The sequence below is a fragment of the Somniosus microcephalus genome, chromosome 33, assembly GCF_052327205.1.
Source record: "Somniosus microcephalus isolate GS21.2 chromosome 33, FLI_Smic_1.0, whole genome shotgun sequence".
Classification (NCBI taxonomy): Eukaryota; Metazoa; Chordata; class Chondrichthyes; order Squaliformes; family Somniosidae; genus Somniosus; species Somniosus microcephalus.
Window position 1 is genome coordinate 35,743,769 of NC_141019.1, and position 23,028 is coordinate 35,766,796.

A 23,028-nucleotide genomic window follows, 5' to 3' on the forward strand; every position below is an offset into this window, starting at 1 on the left:
CTCCCTCAGTACTGCCCCTCCGACAGTGCGGTGCTCTCTCAGTACTGCCCCTCGGACAGTGCGACGCTCCCTCAGTACTGCCCCTCCGACAGTGCGGCGCTCTCTCAGTACCGCCCCTCCGACAGTGCGGCGCTCCCTCAGTACCGCCCCTCCGACAGTGCGGCGCTCCCTCAGTACCGCCCCTCTGACAGTGCGGCGCTCTCTCAGTACCGCCTCTCCGACAGTGCGGCGCTCCCTCAGTACCGCCCCTCCGACAGTGCGGCGCTCCCTCAGTGCTGCCCCTCCGACAGTGCGGCGCTCCCTCAGCACTGCCCCTCCGACAGTGCGGCACTCCCTCGGTACTGGCACTGGGAGTGTCAGCCTCGATTATGGGGCTCGAGCCTTGGGAGTGGGGGCTCGAACTCACAGCCTTCTGGCTTGGAGGTGAGAGAGCGCTACCCACCGAACCACGGCTTTGGGAGGAGGAAGCATGCCTTATGGGTGACAATGACCATCTGAAACTTTGCCAGATTCATCTGGTTAGTAAGGAACAGGCAAGAAGGAAGTGATTTAGAGAACTGCTCGCTCACACACGCACACCCCCCCACCCTCCCCACACCGCTCTGACTGATTGCTCCTGTGTTGCTTCTTTCTTCAGTCCTCGACACCTCCGCCGGAATACCCCTCCGCCTGGAAGGACCACGGGACCTCCGTCTCCTCCTGCAATCACTTGACGGGACAGGGTCAGGAAGGGAAGAGCTGGGACTCCTCGCAGGTAACTGGCGTCGCACGGGGGGCGGGTGGGGGGGTGGCGGAGAGTGGGGGTGGGGAGCCGGTGATTCGAGAGGGCGCTGGGGTGAGAGGGAGTTTGCAGAAGCTGTGGTCGGCACTCTGACTCTCAACCTGCCTTTCTGTTATGCGACTCTGTCGTGCTTCCAGGTGGGCAGCGCTCGGTTTTTTCTCTCGCAGCCGTGGCCTTGAGCTGCGATCGCGGGGCCCAGCTGGGTTCCTGGAACGGAGACCCTCCCCTCTCTTTTCCCCCCCAACGATGCCCATGCTCCTCGCCGGAAAGGTGCAGCTCCCGGCCCCGGGTAAGAGAGGTGGGAAGGGATCTGACTGCGCAGAGTCGCGCTGGAGCAGAGCGCACCTCTCCCGACTCGCGCCGATGCGATTCTGGAAACATAGAAGATAGGAGCAGGAGTAGACCATTCGGCCCCTCGAGCCTGCTCCGCCATTCAATGAGATCATGGCTGATCATCCAAAATCAGTGCCCTGTCCCTGCCTTCTCCCCATATCCCTTGATCCCTTTAGCCTTAAGAAATATATCTAACTCCTTCTTGAATATATTTAATGAATTGGCCTCCACTGCCTTCTGTGGTAGAGAATTCCACAGGTTCGCCACTCTCTGGGTGAAGAAATTCCTCCTCATCTCTGTCCTAAATGGCTTACCCCTTATCCTTAGACTGTGACCCCTGGTTCTGGACTCCCCCGCCATCGGGAACATCCTTCCTGCATCTAGTCTGTCTAGTCCTGTTAGAATTTTATAAGTTTCAATGAGATCCCCTCTCATTCTTCTAAACTCCAGTGAATATAAGCCCAATTGACCCAATCTCTCCTCATACATCATTCCTGCCATCCCAGGTATCAGCCTGGTGAATCTTCGCTGCACTCCCTCCATGGCAAGAACATCCTTCCTCAGGTAAGGCGACCAAATCTGCACACAATACTCACGGTGCGGTCTCACCAAGGCCCTGTACAACTGCAGCAAGACATCCTTGTTCCTGTACTCGAACCCTCTCGCTACGAAGGCCAACATACCATTTGCCTTCTTAACCGCCTGCTGCACCTGCATGCTTACCTTCAGCGACTGGTGCACAAGGACACCCAGGTCTCGTTGCACTTCCCCTTCTCCCAATCTATTGCCGTTCAGATAATAATCTGCCTTCCTGTTTTTGACACCAAAGTGGATAACCTCGCATTTATCCACATTATACTGCATCTGCCCAATCACCCAACCTGTCCAAATCATACTGGAGTTTCTCTGCATCCCCCTCACAGCACACACGCCCACCCAGCTTTCTCCCACACTTTCCCCTACAAGATATAACTGAGCGCCATCGACACCGGGGAATACAGCGCAGCTCCTTTCCTAGAATCACGCAGCACAGGAGGAGGCCGTTCGGCCCATCGTGCCTGTGCCGGCTCTTTGATAGAGCTCTCTGTCATAAATCGTGCCATTCATGTAGAAATGACTTATGAAATATACTGAGCGGCCTGCTGGTGGCGCCATCCAGGGAGAGTATAAATACTCGGGCGCGGGCCCAGCTTGCCCAGGGACATTTTGTAAACAGGAACTAGTGAAGGATAACTAGACTTTCATGTTGTGAAACAGTCGATTAAAGCCTTGTTTAATACTCGGACCAAGTGCCGAATAGTTTTCTTACGTCACTCTCCAATTAGTCCCACTCCCCCCTTTGCTCTTTTCCCCGTTAAATTTTTCCCCCTCAAGTATTTCTCCAATTCCCCCTTTTGAAAGTTACTATTGAATCTGCTCCCACCGCCCTTTCAGGCAGCGCGTTCCAGATCACAACAACTCGCTGCGTAAAAAACATTCTCCTCATCTCCCCCTCTGGTTCTTTTGCCGATTATCTTCAATCTGTGTCCTCTGGTTACCGACCCTCCTGCCACTGGAAACAGTTTCCCCCTCACGTACAAGAGCGCAAGAGTCGACTTGCTTTGCGGGACTGTCCCTCTCGTTGAGGGCGGGTGGTGACATCCTGGCTTTTGTTTCTTTTAACAGCCTGCTTGGGATAGAATTGAGAAGCAGAGAAGTTATGTTAAACATATCTAGAACCCTGGTTAGATACACTTGGAGCACTGTGCACAGTTCTGGTCTCCGTATACCTTGGTTAGACCACACTTGGAGCACTGTGCACAGTTCTGGTCTCCGTATACCTTGGTTAGACCGCACTTGGAGCACTGTGCACAGTTCTGGTCTCCATATACCTTGGTTAGACCACACTGGGAGCACTGTGCACAGTTCTGGTCTCCATATACCTTGGTTAGATCGCACTTGGAGCACCGTGCACAGTTCTGGTCTCCATATACCTTGGTTAGACCGCACTTGGAGCACTGTGCACAGTTCTGGTCTCCGTATACCTTGGTTAGACCACACTTGGAGCACTGTGCACAGTTCTGGTCTCCGTATACCTTGGTTAGACCGCACTTGGAGCACTGTGCACAGTTCTGGTCTCCGTATACCTCGGTTAGACCGCACTTGGAGCACTGTGCACAGTTCTGGTCTCCGTATACCTCGGTTAGACCACACTTGGAGCACTGTGCACAGTTCTGGTCTCCATATACCTTGGTCAGACCACACTTGGAGCACTGTGCACAGTTCTGGTCTCCATATACCTTGGTTAGACCACACTTGGAGCGCTGTGCACAGTTCTGGTCTCCATATACCTGGGTTAGACCACACTTGGAGCACTGTGCACAGTTCTGGTCTCCATATACTTTGGTTAGACTACACTTGGAGCACTGTGCACAGTTCTGGTCTCTGTATACTTTGGTTAGACTACACTTGGAGCACTGTGCACAGTTCTGGTCTCCATATACCTTGGTTAGACCACACTTGGAGCACTGTGCACAGTTCTGGTCTCCATATACCTTGGTTGGACCACACTTGGAGCACTGTGCACAGTTCTGGTCTCCGTATACCTTGGTTAGACCACACTTGGAGCACTGTGCACAGTTCTGGTCTCCATATACTTTGGTTAGACTACACTTGGAGCGCTGTGCACAGTTCTGATCTCCATATACTTTGGTTAGACTACACTTGGAGCACTGTGCACAGTTCTGGTCTCCATATACCTTGGTTAGACCACACTTGGAGCACTGTGCACAGTTCTGGTCTCCATATACCTTGGTTAGACCACACTTGGGTATAACTATCAGGAAAGATTGAACAGGCTGGGGCTCTTTTCTCTAGAAAAGAGAAGGCTGAGCCGGTGACCTGATAGAGGTCTTTAAAATTATGAAGGGGGTTCGATAGGGTAGACGTAGAGAAGATGTTTCCACTTGTGGGGGAGACCAGAACTAGGGGCCATCAATATAAGAGAGTCACTAATAAATCCAATGGGGAATTCAGGAGAAACTTCTTCACCCAGAGAGTGATGAGAATGTGGAACTAGCCACCACAGGATGGGGTTCGATGGGGAGTCCGTGTGGTCGTTGGTCCAGGATGAGATTGGGCTTGGCTGCAATGACCCCCTCGGTCAAATAGCCTGCTTGCATTCGCTGTCGAGATGCACGCAGCAAAGCGAATTGTCAGCGGCTTGAGGAGAGGATAGCGAGTGGAAGGGTCATTGAGTAGAGACACAACGCTTTCATTCATTACCTTTCTGGGTTTTTTTGGTCTCTCTCTTTCTACTCCCCTGTTGTTTGCAGAACTTCTCCAGCACCCAGCGGGCCTCGTCGTCAGAGTCCCTGGGCTCGGCTCATCACCACGCCGGCAGCGTCCAGCTCCGGGGCAGGCGGTCCAGCGTTAACCGGCTCGGACAGGCGAAGTCCATGATCATCACGGAAAACCTGGAACCGAAGGTAATGGAATGTCCGCAACACACTGGTTCGGCTGCAGCTGCGCACACAGAGCTCTGGTCAGACCCCGCCTGGAGTGACTGTTCAGCTCCGGGCCCCTCACCTCAGGAAGGATATATTGGTCTCTGAGGGGGGAGCAGCACAGATTCACCAGAACGATACCCCGGGGGCTAAAAGGGGTTAAATTACGAGAACAGGTTGCACAGACTGGGCTTGTGTTCCCTCGAGTTCAGAAGATTAAGGGGTTGATCTGATTGAGGTGGTTAAGATGATTAAAGGATTCGATAGGTTTGATAGAGAGAGAAACTATTTCCTCTGGTGAGGGGAGTCCAGAACAAGGGGGCAGAACCTTAAAATTAGAGCCAGGCCGTTCAGGGGTGATGTCAGGAAGCACTTCTTCACACAAAGGGTGGTGGAAATCTGGGACTCCCTCCCCACAAAAAGCTGTCCAGGCTGGGGGTCAATTGGAAATTTCAAAACTGAGATCGATGGATTTTTCTTGGGTGAGGGTATTTGGGTTACGGAATCCAAGGCGGGTGGATGGAATTAAGATACAGATCAGCCATGATATGATTGAATGACGGAACAGGCTCGAGGTGGGCTGAATGGCCTCCTCCTGTTCCTAATGAAACAGGCTCGAGGGGCTGAATGGCCTGCTCCTGTTCCTAATGTAACAGCCTTGAGGGAGGCTGAATGACGACCTCCTGTTCCTAATGTAACAGGCTCGAAGGGGCTGAATGGCCTCCTCCTGTTCCTGTGTAACAGGCATGAGGGGGGCTGAATGGCCTCCTCCTGTTCCTGATGTAACAGGCTCGAGGGGGCTGAATGGCCTCCTCCTGTTCCTAATGTAACAGGCTCGAGGGGGCTGAATGGCCTCCTCCTGTTCCTGATGCAACAGGCTCGAGGGGGCTGAATGGCCTCCTCCTGTTCCTAATGTAACAGGCTCGAGGGAGGCTGAATGACCTCCTCCTGTTCCTAATGTAACAGCCTCGAGGGAGGCTGAATGACCTCCTCCTGTTCCTAATGTAACAGCCTCGAGGGAGGCTGAATGACCTCCTCCTGTTCCTAATGTAACAGCCTCGAGGGAGGCTGAATGGCCTCCTCCTGTTCCTGATGTAACAGGCTCGAGGGGGCTGAATGGCCTCCTCCTGTTCCTGTGTAACAGGCATAAGGGGGGCTGAATGGCCTCCTCCTGTTCCTAATGTAACAGGCTTGAGGGGATGAATGGCCTCTTCCTGTTCCTAATTTAACAGCCTCGAAGGGGCTGAATGGCCTCCTCCTGTTCCTAATTTAACAGGCTCGAAGGGGCTGAATGGCCTCCTCCTGTTCCTAATGTAACAGGCTCGAGGGGCTGAATGGCCTCCTCTTTTTCCTAATGTAACAGGCTTGAGGGGGCTGAATAGCCTCCTCATGTTCCTGATGTAACAGGCTCGAGGGGGGCTGAATGGCCTCCTCCTGTTCCTGTGTAACAGGCATGAGGGGGGCTGAATGGCCTCCTCCTGTTCCTAATGTAACAGGCTCGAGGGGGGCTGAATGGCCTCCTCCTGTTCCTAATGTAACAGGCTCGGGGGGCTGAATGGCCTCCTCCTGTTCCTAATGTAACAGGCTCGAGGGGGGCTGAATGGCCTCCTCCTGTTCCTAATGTAACAGGCTTGAGGGGCTGAATGGCCTCCTCCTGTTCCTAATGTAACAGGCTCGAGGGGCTGAATGGCCTCCTCCTGTTCCTAATGTAACAGGCTTGAGGGGATGAATGGCCTCCTCCTGTTCCTAATGTCACAGGCTCGAGGCGGGCTGAATGGCCTCCTCCTCTTCGTAATGTAACAGGCTCGAGGGGCTGAATGGCCTCCTCCTGTTCCTGATGTAACAGGCTCGAGGCGGCTGAATGGCCTCCTCCTGTTCCTAATGTAACAGGCTCGAGGCGGGCTGAATGGCCTCCTCCTGTTCCAATGTAATAGGCTCGAGGGGCTGGATGGCCTCCTCCTGTTCCTGATGTAACAGGCTCGAGGCGGCTGAATGGCCTCCTCCTGTTCCTAACGTAACAGGCTCGAGGCGGGCTGAATGGACTCCTCCTGTTCCTAATGTAACAGGCTCGAGGGGCTGAACGGCCTCCTCCTGTTCCTAATGTAACAGGCTCGAGGCGGGCTGAATGTCCTCCTCCTGTTCCTAATGTAACAGGCATGAGGGGGGCTGAACGGCCTCCTCCTGTTCCTAATGTAACAGGCTCGAGGCGGGCTGAATGGCCTCCTCCTGTTCCTAATGTAACAGGCTCGAGGGGGCTGAATGCCGCCCTCCTGTTCCTAATGTAATTTAAGGGGCGGCAGATTCACCAGAATGATACTGATACCTAAAAGGGGTTAAGTTACGAGGACAGGTTGCATAGACTAGGCTTGTGTTCCCTCGAGTTTAGAAGATTAAGCGGTGATCCGATCAAAGTGTTTTAAGGTGATTAAAGGGATTGATAGATAGAGAGAGAAACTATTTGCTCTGGTGGGGGGAGCCCACAGCAGGGTGGGGGGACGTAACTTTAAAATTAGAGCCAGACCGTTGAGGGGTGATGTCAGGAAACAATTCTTCACACACACACAGGCTCGTGGAAACCTGAAAGGAAGAAAGATCTCGCATCTCTCCAGCGCCTTTCACGAACTCAGGACGTCCCGAAGCGCTTCACAGCCAATGAAGTACTTTTTTTGAAGTGTAGTCACTTTTGTAATGTAGGAAACGCGGCTGCCAATTTGCGCACAGCAAGCTCCCACAAACAACGATGAGACAATTGACCCAATCATCTTATTTAGTGATGTTGGTTGAGGGATAAATATTGCCTCCCCCCACCCCCTCCCGCTCTTCTTCGGAATAGTGGCCCGCGGGATCTTTCACGTCCGCCTGAGGGGGCAGACGAGGGCCCCCGGTTTAACGTCTCGTCCGAAAGGTGGGCACGGCGCAGTGAAAGAGGGTTCCCGCTGGCTGGTGAATCGGTAACGAGGGGGCTGAATAGGGCTTGACATGAATCAGTCATTCGTGAAAGAAAGACTGATGAAATAATACTGAGCGGCCTGCGGGTGGCGCTGTCCAGGGAGAGTATAAATACTCGGGCACGGGCCCAGCTTGCGCAGGACATTCTTTAACAGGAACTAGTGAAGGACACAACTAGACCTCCATGTTGTATAACAGTTGATTAAAGCTTTGTTTAACGCTTAGACCAAGTGCTTAGTAGTTTTCTTACGTCAGGCCCATTCTACACAATCTCTCCTCGTAAATGTAAAAGGTATGATCAGTAAGTTTGCAGATGACACGAAAATTGGTGGGGTGGTAAATTGCGAGGAGGAAAGCCTCAGGCTACAGGAAGATATAAACGAGTTGGTCAGATGGGCGGAAAAGTGGCAAATGGAATTTAACCCTGAAAAGTGCGAGGTGATGCATTTTGGACGGACAAATAAGGCAAGGGAGTACACAATGAGTGGTAGGACCCTAGGAAGTACAGAGGGTCAGAGGGACCTTGGTGTGCATGTACATAGATCCCTGAAGGCAGCGGAACAGGTAGATAAGGTGGTTAAAAAGGCATATGGGATACTTGCCTTCATTAGCCGAGGCATAGAATATAAGAGCAGGGAGGTTATGATGGAGCTGTACAAAACGCTGGTGAGGCCACAGCTGGAATACTGTGTGCAGTTCTGGCCGCCTCACTATAGGAAGGATGTGATTGCTTTGGAGAGGGTGCAGAGAAGATTCACCAGGATGTTACCTGGGATGGAGCGCCTCAGCTATGAAGAAAGACTAAACAGGCTGGGGTTGTTTTCATTGGAGCAAAGAAGGCTGAGGGGGGACCTGATTGAGGTGTACAAAATGATGAGGGGCATAGATAGGGTAGATAAAGAGGAACTTTTCCCCTTAGTAGGGGGGTCAAGAACAAGGGGGCATAGATTCAAGGTAAGGGGCAGGAGATTTAGAGGGGATTTGAGGAGGAACTTTTTCACCCAGAGGGTGGTTGGAATCTGGAACTCTGCCTGAAAGGGTGGTAGAGGCAGGAACCCTCACAACATTCAAGAAGCATTTGGATGAGCACTTGAAATGCCATTGCATACAAGGCTATGGACCAAATGCTGGAAAATGGGATTAGACTGGACAGGGATTGATGGACGGCGCGGACACGATGGGCCGAAGGGCCTCTTTCTGTGCTGTAAAACTCTATGACTCTATGACTCTAAATGGCTGTGAGGATAAGGGTTTGCAAGCAAGGCAAAGGTTATTGTTGGTCAACACTTGGCCAGTGCAAGGCCTCTGACAACCCAGCACAGATGTCTCTGCCGCCGCAAGAATTTTCTTACAAACCAACTTCCTGCCACAGTGTCCAAGACAGGAGATTGTTTGAAAACAGTAGACAGAAGCTGCAGGGTGAGACTCGCACCTCGAATAAACACCAACCCCTGGTGCCAAGATCAGAAACGCGTTGGAACTCGTCCCCCTGACATTGGACTTCCCGCCGCCTCCTCGGAGGGGCAGTGCTGAGGGAGCGTCGCACTGTCAGAGGGGCAGTACTGGAGGGAGTGCAGCGAAGATTCACCAGACTGATACCTGGGATGGCAGGAATGACGTATGAGGAGAGATTGGGTCGATTGGGCTTATACTCGCTGGAGTTTAGAAGAATGAGAGGGGATCTCATTGAAACTTATAAAACTCTAACAGGACTAGACAGACTAGATGCAGGAAGGATGTTCCCGATGGCGGGGGAGTCCAGAACCAGGGGTCACAGTCTAAGGATAAGGGGTAAGCCATTTAGGACCGAGATGAGGAGGAATTTCTTTACCCAGAGAGTGGTGAACCTGTGGAATTCTCTACCACAGAAGGCAGTTGAGGCCAATTCATTAAATATATTCAAGAAGGAGTTAGATATATTTCTTAAGGCTAAAGGGATATGGGGAGAAAGCAGGGACAGGGTGACGTAATAAAGCTCACTACGTACTTGGTTCGAGTATAAAGCAAGGCTTTAATCAACTTGTTTCAGAACATGGAGGTCTAGTTGTACTTCACGAGTTCCTTGTCTTACAAAATGTCCCTGGCAAGCTGGGGCCGACGCCCGAGTATTTATACTCCTTGGACGGCGCCACCAGCTGGCTGTCCAGCGTTATTTCACGAGTAGTTTCTTGATGAACGATGAGATTTATAACACAAGGTACTGAATTTGGATGATCCGCCATGATTGCATTGAATGGCGGAGCAGGCTCGAGGGGCCGAATGGCCTGCTCCTATCTTCTATGTTTCTATGTAGACCGGGTAAGGACGACAGGTCTCTCTCCCCTCAAGGGACAGGAGTGAACTCCGGTGGGTTTTCAAACAGCAAACCCGACAACCTTCCCGGTCGCCAGCTGAATTCAACACCGCCACGGAGGGATTCGAACTCACGTTCTCTGGATTTTTGCTCCACTGCACCAGCGTACAATTGTGCAGGGCGCTGGTGAGACCTCGCATTTATCCACATTATACTGCATCTGCCCAATCGCCCAACCTGTCCAAATCACACTGGAGTTTCTTTGCATCCTCCTCACAGCACACACGCCCACCCAGCTTTGTGTCATCTGCAAACTTGGAGATATTACATCTAGTTCCCTCGTCTAGATCGTTAATATATATTGTGAATAGCTGGGGTCCTAGCACCGATCCCTGCGGTACCCCACCAGTGACTGCCTGCCACTCGGAAAAAGACCCGATACGAGGCTCCAGTCTCGCACCGACTGAAATGGGCCGAGCGAGGCACTAGGCTGTATCGGCGTTGGGCAATAAGTGCCGGCCCCAAGTCCCGAGAATTGAAACGCACGCGCGTGCAGCTCGGCGGGTGGGGGGCTTGTAGAACTGGGACGCCATGCGGAGGCAGAGAGAGAGTCTGTTTCCTGCCCATTAGCTCGGGGGCCCGGCCCACCCCCCTGGGACTCGGGGCCAGCGCCGCCCGCCCGCAGCCAGCCACGGGTTGAAGAGGAGCCAGCGAGTGTCGCCGCCCGTCTGCTCGTTTGAGGTCGGACTGCGCAATAGGACACGGAGCTTTGGAATGGTGAGGTTCCCTTTAAAGTGAGACCTGGGCGTGTGTTTTTTCCCCGCCCGCCCCCAACAAATAAGTTACTATGTTAATTGCTCAGTGTGAGTCAGTGAGAGAGATGTTGTTTACAAGCCCAGGCGAGCACCTCTGCCGCTGCTGTTGTTGGATTAAGTGGTTTAGATTAAAGCAATAACACTGGAATGCTCCTGCTGTTGGAGCTGAACCGTGAGTTACCCTGCTTCTCTCTCTCTCTCTCTCTCTCTCTCTCTCTCTCTCCCTGCGCTCGTCGACTGATTCGCATTTCGGCTTCGTGCTTCCACTCTCTCCACCTGACGGCTGGTGGGATCTGCGTTCCCCCGCCTCCTGCTCTTTGGTCCCCGGTGAGAGCGCTCCCACGCTGTCCGGGACAGTGGGCGGGACTCTCAGCACTGCGGCCGCGGCAGGTCCTCTCCAGCCTGCTCCTCCCCGGGGGGATACATACCAGAGGGATTGATTTGTTCAAGCCAGCTGGGGTAGTTTGGGCGACCAGGAATAATGAATGCTCCTGCACGGGTGACGCGAAGTGACGGGGGGGACAAAGAGGTGGATCGGCGGAGGGTAGGGTGAGCCGCTGGCCGCAGTGAGGCGGGCGGGGAGGCCGGGCGCGATCGCTCCGCCGCGAGCCCCACTGACGGACGGACGGCCGCCTCCGAGACCGCTGGAGTTTAGGGATAGGCTTACAGATCAAGCGCCGGTTGTGGCAGACCCATTTAATACGCGGGTAAGGCCGTGTTCTGGATACAGGGTGCGGTTTTTCTCTTGCCCGCGCCCCCCCCAACCCCCCTCGCAGTGTCAACCGAGTCAGAAGGTCGCGGGACTGCTGCGGGGGGGGGGGGGGGACCTCGAGTCCAGACATCGGAGCCCATAATCTAGGCTGACCCCTCCCAGTGCCAGTACTGAGGGGCAGCGCCGAGGGAGCGCCGCACTGTCGGAAAGTCAGTACTGAGGGAGTGCCGCACTGTCGGAGGGGCAGTACTGAGGGAAGGCCGCACTGTTGGAGGGGCAGTGCAGAGGGAGCGCCGCACTTTCGGAGGGGCAGCGCCGAGGGAGCGCCGCACTGTCGGAGGGGCAGCGCCGAGGGAGCGCCGCACTGTCGGAAAGTCAGCACCGAGGGAGCGCCGCACTGTCGGAGGGGCAGTAGTGAGGGAGCGCCGCACTGTCGGAGGGGCAGTACTGAGGGAGCACCGCACTGTCGGAGGGGCAGTACTGAGGGAGCGCCGCACTGTCGGAGGGGCAGTACTGAGGGAGCGCCGCACTGTCGGAGGGGCGGTGCTGAGAGAGTGCCGCATTGTTGGAGGTGTAGTACAGAGGGCGCCCTGTACTGTTGGAGATGTCGTTTTTTCAGATGAGACGTTAAACCGAGGCTCCGTCTGCCCCCTCAAGTGGATGTAAAAAATTCCACAGCCACTGTTTCGAAGAAGAGCGGGGGGTGTTCTCCCTGGTGTCCTGGGGTCAATATTCATCCCTCAACCCTCAACCAACATCACCAATCAACAAACAGATTATCTGGTCATTTATCACATTGCTGTTTGTGGGATCGTGCTGTGCGTAAATTGGCTGCTGCGTTTCGTACATTACAACAGTGAGCACACCTCAAAAAGTACTTCATTGGCTGTAAAGCGCTTTTGGGATGTCCTGAGGTTGTGAAAGATGCTGTAGAAATGCAAGGCTAACTTTTTCTTTCATACCTCCTGCCAGTCTTTTTATCCGAGGAACACAGGAACAGGAGGAGTCCATTCAGCCCCCCTCGAGCCTGTTACAGGAGGAGGCCATTCAGCCCCCCTCGAGCCTGTTACATTAGGAACAGGAGGAGGCCATTCAGCCCCCCTCGAGCCTGTTACATTAGGAACAGGAGGAGGCCATTCAGCCCCCCTCGAGCCTGTTACATTAGGAACAGGAGGAGGCCATTCAGCACCCTCGAGCCCGTTACATTAGCAACAGGAGGAGGCTATTCAGTCCCCTTGAGCCTGTTACATTAGGAACAGCAGGAGGCCATTCAGCCCCTTGAGCCTGTTACATTAGGAACAGGAGGAGGCCATTCAGCACCCTCGAGCCCGTTACATTAGCAACAGGAGGAGGCTATTCAGTCCCCTTGAGCCTGTTACATTAGGAACAGCAGGAGGCCATTCAGCCCCTTGAGCCTGTTACATTAGGAACAGGAGGAGGCCATTCAGCCCCCCTCGAGCCTGTTATATTAGGAACAGGAGGAGGCCATTCAGCCCCCCTCGAGCCTGTTACATCAGGAACTGGAGGAGGCCATTCAGCCCCCCTCGAGCCTGTTATATTAGGAACAGGAGGAGGCCATTCAGCACCCTCGAGCCCGTTACATTAGGAACAGGATGAGGCCATTCAGCCCCCCCTCAAGCCTGTTACATTAGGAACAGGAGGAGGCCATTCAGCCCCCCTCGAGCCTGTTATATTAGGAACAGGAGGAGGCCATTCAGCACCCTCGAGCCTGTTATATTAGGAACAGGAGGAGGCCATTCAGCCCCTCGAGCCTGTTCCGCCATTCAATGTGATCATGGCTGATCTGCGACTAACTCCATTTACCCGCCTTTGCCCCGTATCCCTTAGTACCCTTTGGTTAACTAAAATCTACGATTTAAAATTAACAACTGACCCCCCCAGCATCAATTGCTGTTTGCGGAAGAGAGTTCCAAACTTCTACCACCCTTTGTGTGTAGAAGTGTTTCCTAACTTCACCCCTGATAGGCCTGACCCTTAATTTTTAGGCTATGTCCCTTAGTCCGGCCGGCATTTATTGCCCATCCCTAGTCTCCCCTTGAGAAGGTGGTGGTGAGCCGCCATCTTGAACCGTTGCAGTCCCGTGCGGTGAAGGTGCTCCCACAGCGCCGTTAGGGAGGGAGTTCCAGGATTTTGACCCAGCGACGATGAAGGAACGGCCGATATAGTCAGGGTGGTATGTGTGTGTGTGTGTGTGAGACTCGGAGGAGAAGTTGGAGGCGGTGGCGTTGAGATGCGGTACTGACGGTACATAGCTAGGTGGGAAAGTAAGCTGTGAGGAGGGCATCAAAGGGATACGGACAGATTAAGTGAGCGTACTCCATCGGTAACCTTCTAGCCCAGTGTGAGGAAACGTGAAATTGGCCACTTCGGTAGGAAGAATAGAAAAGCATGATGGTTTTTTTAAAAGGTGCGAGACTGTTAAATGTTGGTGTTCAGAGGCATTTCGGTGTCCTTCTACACGAATCACAAAGTTAACATGAAGGTACAACAAGCAATTAGGAAGGCAAATGGTATGTTGGCCTTTATTGCAAGGGGGTTGGAGTATAAGAGTGAGGAAGTCTTGCTACAATTATGTAGGGTTTTGGTAAAACCACACCTGGAGCACTGTGCACAGTTTTGGTCTCCTTACTTAAGGAAGGATATACTTGCCATAGAGGGCGTGCAATGAAGGTTCACCAGACTGGTTCCTGGGATGGGGGGATTGTCCTATGAGGAGAGATTGAGTAGGCCTATATTCTCTGGAGTTTAGAAGAATGAGAGGTGATCTCTTTGAAATGTATAAAATTCTTAGAGGGCTGGACAGAGGTATATGCTGAGAGGCTGTTTCCCCCTGGCTGGAGAGTCGAGAACCAGGGGTCACAGTCTCAGGATAAGGGGTCGGCCATTTAGGACTGAGATGAGGAGGAATTTCTTCACTCAGAGGGCGGTGAATCTTTGGAATTTTCTACCCCAGAGGGCTGTGGAGGCTCAGTCGTTGAGTATATTCAAGGCTGAGATCGATCGATTTTTGGACTCTAGGGGAATCGAGGGATATGGGGATCGGGCGGGAAAGTGGAGTTGAGGTCGATGATCAGCCATGATCTTATTGAATGGTGGAGCAGGGTCGAGGGGCCGAATGGCCAACCCCTGCTCCTGTTTCTTATGCACTTTCTTTCCCTCTCTTTTCTCGAACAAGCAGTGGCTTGATGTGAGCCTGTGTTGAGAATTGAGTTTGGTTGTTTACATTCCAGCTCGCTGTCAGTACGGCAGTTTATGCTTTTCCGCCCTTAATAATTAAGCTGCTTACTGTTCCGAGGGCCTCCAGGGACTGTTAAATCTCTGAATAATCTTTTAACGCTTGCCGGCGCGCTCGAGGAAGGTTGCAGGGTATTCTTTGTTATTGTGAGAATACAAGTTGCAGGACACTGGAGAGGGTTGATCGAAGGCGCCACCATTCAAAAAAGGTGGTAGAGAGAAAACGGGGAATTATAGACCGGTAAGCCTGACATCGGTAGTGGGGAAAATGCTAGAGTCCATTATAAAAGATGTAATAGCAGAGCACTTGGAAAACAGTGACAGGATCGGACAAAGTCAGCATGGATTTACAAAAGGTAAATCGTGCTTGACTAATCTACTGGAATTTTTTGAGGATGCAACTGGTGGAGTAGATAAGGGAGAACCAGTGGATGTGGTGTATTTGGACTTTCAGAAGGCTTTCGATAAGGTCCCACATAAGAGATTAGCATGTAAATTTAAGGCACATGGGATTGGGGGCAAGGTATTGACTTGGATAGAGAATTGGTTGGCAGACAGGAAGCAAAGAGTTGGAATAAACGGGTCTTTTTCCGAGTGGCAGGCAGTGACTAGTGGGGTACTGCAAGGATCGGTCCTAGGATCCCAGTTATTCACAATATATATAAATGATCTAGACGAGGGAACTAGATGTAACATCTCCAAGTTTGCAGACGACACAAAGCTGGGTGGGCGTGTGTGCTGTGAGGAGGAAGCTGAGAAACTCCAGTATGATTTGGACAGGTTGGGTGATTGGGCAGATGTATGGCAGATGCAGTATAATGTGGATAAATGCGAGGTTATCCACTTTGGTGGCAAAAACAGGAAGGCAGATTATTATGTGAACGGCAATGGATTGGGAGAAGGGGAAGTGCAACGAGACCTGGGTGTCCTTGTGCACCAGTCGCTGAAGGTAAGCATGCAGGTGCAGCAGGCGGTTAAGAAGGCAAATGGTATGTTGGCCTTCATAGCGAGAGGGTTTGAGTACAGGAACAAGGATGCCTTGCTGCAGTTGTACAGGGCCTTGGTGAGACCACACCTTGAGTATTGTGTGCAGTTTTGGTCGCCTTATCTGAGGAAGGATGTTCTTGCCATGGAGGGAGTGCAGCAAAGATTCACCAGACTGATACCTGGGATGGCAGGAATGACGTATGAGGAGAGATTGGGTCGATTGGGCTTATACTCGCTGGTGTTTAGAAGAATGAGAGGGGATCTCATTGAAACTTATAAAATTCTAACAGGACTAGACAGACTAGATGCAGGAAGGCTGTTCCCGATGGCGGGGGAGTCCAGAACCAGGGGTCTCAGTCTAAGGATAAGGAGTAAGCCATTTAGGACAGAGATGAGGAGGAATTTCTTCACCCAGAGAGCGGTGAACCTGTGGAATTCTCCACCACAGAAGGCAGTGGAGGCCAATTCATTAAATATATTCAAGAAGGAGTTGGATATATTTCTTAAGGCTAAAGGGATCAAGGGATATGGGGAGAAGGCAGGGACAGGGTACTGAATTTGGATGATCAGCCATGATCGCATTGAATGGTGGAGCAGGCTCGAGAGGCCGAATGGCCTACTCCTGCTCCTATCTTCTGTGTTTCTATGTGAGAATAAAAGTTGCAGGACACTGGAGAGGGTTGATCGAAGGCGCTATATGAATGCAGAACCGTTTCTTTTGTAAGGGTCAGCGTTGATTATCAGCAGGGCACTTCGCTGATCTTGGGCGCACCACCTGGGAGAGCCATGTCACAGAGGCAAGGCGCTTTCTCACGGGGAGGGGAGACCAGAGTCAACATCTCTGACCCGCCCCCCCACTTCATTCTGCACCCAGGTGTCAGAATCTCAGTCGGGCAGAGCTGTTGCAAGAATCCCGCCCCCGCGTAGCCCTCGAGCGACAAGTTGCACCGTCTTGGATAAGGCTTGGAGGGGAGGAGGGGCCGGTGTGGGAGGTGGGCGATGCAAATCAGAGAAAGGTGTGTGGGTACCTCTCCCTATTCTCATCCTCATTTTCAAATCCCTCCTCACCCCTATCTCTGTACCCTCCTCCAGCCCCCGACCACCCTCCCTATCTCTGAAACCTCCTCCAGCCCCCTACAACCCTCCCTATCTCTGAAACCTCCTCCAGCCCCCTACAACCCTCCCTATCTCTGAAACCTCCTCCAGCCCCCTACAACCCTCCCTATCTCTGTAACCTCCCCCAGCCCCCTACAACACTCCCTATCTCTGTAACCTCCTCCAGTCCCCTACAACACTCCCTATCTCTGTAACCTCCTCCAGCCCCCTACAACCCTCCCTATCTCTGTAACCTCCTCCAGCCCCCTACAACCCTCCCTATCTCTGTAACCTCCTCCAGCCCCCGACAACCCTCCCTATCTCTGAAACCTCCTCCAGCCCCCCACAACCCTCCCTATCTCTGTAACCTCCCCCAGCCCCCTACAACACTCCCTATCTCTGTAACCTCCTCCAGTCCCCTACAACACTCCCTATCTCTGTAACCTCCTCCAGTCCCCTACAACACTCCCTATCTCTGTAACCTCCTCCAGCCCCTACAACTCTCCCTGTCTCTGTAACCTCCTCCAGTCCCTACAACCCTCCCTATCTCTGTAACCTGCTCCAGCCCCTACAACTCTCCCTATCTCTGTAACCTCCTCCAGCCCCTACAACCCTCCCTATCTCTGTAACCTCCTCCAGCCCCTTACAACCCTCCCTATCTCTGTAACCTCCTCCAGTCCCCTACAACCCTCCCTATCTCTGTAACCTCCTCCAGCCCCAACAACCCTCCCCATCTCTGTAACCTCCTCCAGCCCCCTACAACCCTCCCTAGCTCTGTAACGTCCTCCAGCCCCCTACAACCCTCCCTATCTCTTCAACCTCCTCCAGCCCCCTACATCCCTCCCTATCTCTGAAACCTCCTCCAGCCCCCTACGACCCTCCCTATCTCTGTAACCTCCTCCAGCCCCCTACAACCCTCCCTATCTCTGTAACCTCCTTCAGCCCCACAACCCTCCCTATCTCTGTAACCTCCTCCAGTCCCTACAACCCTCCCCCAGTCCCAACAACCCTCCCTATCTCTGTAATCTCCTGCAGTCCCTACAACCCTCCCTATCTCTGTAACCTCCTCCAGCCCCTACAACCCTCCGAGATCTCTGCGCTCCTCCAATTCCGGCCTCTTGAGCATCCCCTGATTTCCATCGCTCCACCATTGGTGGCCGTGCCTTCAGCCGCCTGGGCCCTAAGCTCTGGAATTCCCTCCCTCAACCTCTCCGCCTCTCTCTCTCTCTCTCTCTCTCACTCTCCTCCTTTAAGACGCTCCTTAAAACCTACCTCTTTGACCAAGCTTTTGGTCACCTGTTCTAATATCTCCTTATGAGGCTGGGTGTCAAATTTCTGTCTGATTTACGCTCCTGTGAAGCGCCTTGGGACTTGTTACGACATTAAAGACGCTGTATAAATTCAAGTGTTGTAATTGTCTACCTTCGAGCATCAAAGTTAGTGCGTGTTATTAGTCGGAACCCAGGGGTGAATCTTGGTCAGGGGAAGACTTTGGGCGAACTGGACCCAGAGAGGAGGAGCAAAGCGATTTACAAATAAATGTGGTGGGTGTTGAGACAGCGGGGTGAGGACCTGCCTTCAGGGTCAAGTTAAGGTGAGTGCAAACCCGGGGAGATAAACGACAATCGTAGAAGTCTTGAAAAGTAAGCAGAGCGTGCTGGAACTCAGCCACAGCTCCTCTTGGCATCGAAAGGAGAGGGGGCGGGTGATGCGCTATCAATAACTCAAAAGACTGAGATTAAGCGAGTAACTAACAGGCTTTTATTAACAAGAGAATGAAGGTGTGCCTCGAGTGGTCGACCGGTCCAGAATACAGAGGGACTGTGGAGCAGTCACCTTTATACCTGGACTCGCGGGAGGAGTCAGCTGAGACATGTACAGGCATGTACACAGTGGAATACAAACAGTGGTTTACCACATTCACCCCTTGTTTAAAATTGAGTCCTGCGGGGTGAAGTGTATTAAAAGTTAGTGTATTGGAGTCTCTCCGGAGGTCTTGTCTGCCGCTGTGATCGACGTGGCGACGGCAGGGGTAGTGAAGCTTCCGGCGTCGAGTCCCGCGTAGGCTGGGGCACTGGTGTGTAGTCCTCGTAGGTGTCGAGCGGGTCGCGGGGCCCAGGCCTGCCGTCTGCTGGGGCTGGATATCGGATCGTGGGGGGGGGGGGGGCGGGTGGTAGTGGGTAGTGGGTTACTGCGGCCCCCGAGGGTGCGAGGTCTCGTATGGAGACTGTGTCCTCCCGCCCGTCCGGGTACGCAATGTAAGCATACTGGGGGTTGGCGTGGAGGAGGTCGACCCTCTCGACCAGGGGGTCCGTTTTATGGGTCCTCACGTGCCTTCTCAGTAGGACCGGCCCTGGGGACGTCAGCCATGGCGGTAGCGATGTCCCCGATGTGGACTTCCTTGGGAAGACAAACATTTTCTCATGAGGGGTGGCGTTAGTGGCAGTGCAGAGCAGTGACCGAATAGAGTGGAGCGCATCGGGGAGCACATCCTGCCAGCGGGAGGTCGGAAGGCCCCTAGACTTTAAGGCTAGCAGGGCGGCCTCTTTCCACCTGTCCGTTCCCCCGGGGGTTGTAACTGGTGGTCCTGCTTGTGGCAATACCCCTAGCGAGCAGGTACTGACGGAGTTCGTCGCTCATAAACGATGAGCCCCGGTCGCTATGGATATAGCTGGGGAAACCGAACAGGGTGAAGAGGTCGTTCAGACATTTAATGACCGTGGCACTGGTCATGTCCGGGCAGGGGATGGCGAACGGGAAACGGGAGTACTCATCAATAATGTTGAGGAAGTACACATTGCGGTCGGAGGAGGGGAGAGGCCCTTTAAAATCAACGCTCAGGCGCTCGAAGGGGCGAGTGGCTTTTATCAGGTGAGCCCTGTCTGGTCTATAAAAGTGCGGTTTGCACTCAGCGCAGACTTGGCAGTTCCTGGTCATGGTCCTGACCTCCTCAATAGAGTAAGGCAGGTTGCGGGCCTTGATGAAGTGGAAGAACCTGGTGTCCCCCGGGTGGCAGAGGTCATTGTGGAGGGCCCGCAGTCTATCGATCTGCGCGCTGGCGCAGGTGCCACGCGATAGAGCATCCGGGGGTTCATTGAGCTTCCCGGGCCGGTACAAGATCTCGTAATTGTAGGTGGAAAGTTCGATTCTCCACCTCAAGATCTTGTCGTTTTTGATTTTGCCCCTCTGCTTGTTGTTAAACATAAAAGCAACTGAACGCTGGTCAGTGAGCAGGGTAAATCGTTTTCCGGCCAGGTAGTGCCCCCAATGACGCACAGCCTCCACAATAGCCTGGGCCTCCTTCTCAACAGCGGAGTGTCTGGTCTCCGGGCCCTGGAGGGTTCGTGAAAAGAAGGCCACGGGTCTCCCCGCCTGATTGAGGGTAGCGGCCAGGGCAAAGTCGGACGCGTCGCTTTCCACTTGGAAGGGGATGGATTCGTCCACTGCGTGCATGGTGGCTTTGGCAATGTCTTCCTTGATACGGTGGAAGGCTAAGCGGGCCTCTGCCGTCACGGGAAAAGAGGTGGACTTGATCAGCGGACGGGCCTTGTCCGCATAGTAGGGGACCCACTGGGCGTAATAGGAGAAAAACCCTAGGCACCTCTTCAGGGCCTTGAGGCAGTCGGGCAGTGGGAGTTCCATAAGGGGACGCATCCGGTCGGGGTCGGGACCGATGACTCCGTGTTCCACAACACAGCCAAGGATGGCGAGGCGGGTTGTGCGGAATATGCACTTCTCCTTGTTCTCCGTCAGGTTGAGGAGTTTGGCGGTGCAGAGGAATTTTTCGAGGTTTGCGTCATGGTCCTGCAAGTCATGGCCGCAGATGGTCACATTGTCCAGATATGGGAAAGTGGCCTGCAACGCATTTTGATCGACCATCCGGTCCATCTCCCTTTGGAAGACGGAGACCCCGTTGGTGACGCCAAAGGGAACCCTAAGGAAGTGATAGAGGCGGCCGTTTGCCTCAAAGGCAGTATACTGGCGGTCCTCGGGGCGGATAGGGAGCTGGTGGTACGCTGATTTCAGGTCAATGGTCGAGAAGACGCGGTACTGCGCGATCTGGTTGACCATATCAGCTCTGCGGGGGAGTGGGTAAGCGTCCAGCAGGGTGTAGCGGTTTATTGTCTGGCTGTAGTCGATGACCAGGCGCTGCTTCTCGCCGGTTTTAACGACCACAACCTGGGCTCGCCAGGGGCTGGTGCTGCCCTCAATAATCCCTTCCTTCAGGAGCCGCTCCACTTCGGTTTTAATGAAAACCCTGTCCCCGGCACTGTATCGCCTGCTCTTTGTGGCGATGGGCTTACAGTCGGGGGTGAGGTTAGCAAACAGTGTGGGGGGGGGGTGACTCTGAGTGTGGAGAGGTTGCACCTGGTGCGCGGCTGGCAATTTGGAAGCTGCTGGCTGCGGACTGTGAGTGGGGGGAGGGGTCCACCGTACGCCATCGTAACACTTTTAAGGTGGCACTGAAAATCTAACCCCAGTAGAACGGCAGCGCAGAGGTGGGGCAGGACCAGAAGTTTAAAATTATCGTACACAGTCCCGTCTACTACGAGTGTCACCACGCAGTAGCCGCCAATGTCCGCCGACTGGGACTCGGAGGCCATAGAAATCCGCTGGTGCGCAGGCAGGACTGGGAGAGAGCAACGCCGCACCGTGTCGGGGTGGATGAAGCTCTCCGTGCTCCCAGAGTCAAAAAGGCAGATTGTTTCGTGACCATTTACCTTAATGTCCATTGTGGACTGGGCCAGCTGGTGCGGTCTCGCTTGGTCCAGCATAACGGAGGCCAGCGTAGGGGTCGGTGTGTCGCTGCGGGTATCAGATGAGGCAGTGTTGGGGGCCTGCTGCGTCCCGGCTGTCGTCCAAGATGGCGGCGTCCATGATCCCCATGTGGCTGGAGGCGTCCAAAATGGCTGCTGTTCCGGTGGTTCGCACATGGCTGGGGAGGCCCAAGATGGCGGCCCGCACGGCCCACACGCGGCGCTGCTGGGGTTCGGGGTGGCTTTGGCCCTGCAGACGCTGGCGTAGTGTCCCTTCTTCCCGCAGCCCGAGCAGATCGCATTTTTCGCCGGGCAGCGCGCTCTGGGGTGTTTGGCCTGGCCACAGAAGTAGCATTTCTGGCCTTGGGGCACTGCTGTCTGGCCTTGGGACACTGCTGCGGTAGTTGGGCCGTTGCTGGGATGTGGCTGAGGTGGCACGGCGCTATGAGACGGTCCTACCGTGTCCCAGGCTGTCGTTCCCCGCGGCGTCCACGGTGCAGAGGAGTAGGCATCCATGCCCCGGTAGGCTGCATCCAATGATAGTGCGAGTTCAGAGGCCTTGTTGAGGTCGAGGTCACTCTGCTCCAACAGTCGCTGTCGGGTGTAATTGGACCTGTGGCCCGCTACAAAAGCGTCCCGGATAAGTTCCTCTGTGTACACGGCGGCCTTTACATCCTTACAACCACAGGCCCGGCCAAGCACAGACAGTGCCTGAAGGTATTCCTCGGTCGATTCCCCAGGTTGTTGTTTACGACTCCCCAGAAGGTGCCTGGCGTACACTTCGTTCACTGGGCGCGTGTACTGGTCCTTGAGGAGCTTGATAGCATCCGCGTACGAGGTCGCGTCCTGGATGACCGAGTACACTCGGTGGTTCACTTTGGAGGTCAGGACATCCAGTTTGCCCTCGTCCGATTTGACCGTTGCAGCGGAGGCGATCAGGAATTTTTCAAAGCACCTCAGCCAGTGAGTAAACTTGGCGGATGCGTCCGCCTCCCAATGGTCTAAGTCTAGGCATGCTGGTGTGAGGATCTTCTCCATTATAAAAATCTTGTTAATAAAATTGATGCGCTATCAATAACTCAAAAGACTGAGATTAAGCGAGTAACTAACAGGCTTTTATTAACAAGAGAATGAAGGTGTGCCTCGAGTGGTCGACCGGTCCAGAATACAGAGGGACTGTGGAGCAGTCACCTTTATACCTGGACTCGTGGGAGGAGTCAGCCCAGGCATGTACACAGTGGAATACAAACAGTGGTTTACCACAGCGGGCTAACGGTTTGGGCTTCCGCACAACGGTAATCGACTCATCCGCGGCCTGAGGCAGGGCCTCTGGTCGAAGGATTGTCTTGACCACATACTCGGCAGTGAGCAGACCATTGGGGCAGTGGCGGTTGGAGCTTTCAGGATGGATATTGGTTGGGCAAGTGTGTTTTTTATTTGTTCATGGGATGTGGGCGTCGCTGGCAAGGCCAGCATTTATTGCCCATCCCTAGTCTCCCCTGGAGAAGGTGGTGGTGAGCCGCCTTCTTGAACCGCTGCAGTCCCGTGTGGTGAAGGTGCTCCCAC

General features: G+C 53.8%; 1 protein-coding gene across 2 annotated transcripts in view; it reads left to right on the forward strand.

The window, feature by feature from the left end:
• Positions 1–23,028, forward strand: part of arhgap9 (Rho GTPase activating protein 9) — a 109,901-nt gene that overhangs the window by 46,751 nt on the left and 40,122 nt on the right. For both annotated transcript variants that reach the window (XM_085973048.1, XM_085973049.1), the window contains exons 5-6: positions 638–754; positions 4,429–4,581. In XM_085973048.1, the coding sequence (XP_085829174.1) occupies positions 638–754; positions 4,429–4,581 (270 nt within the window). The remainder of the gene's footprint in view (positions 1–637; positions 755–4,428; positions 4,582–23,028) is intronic.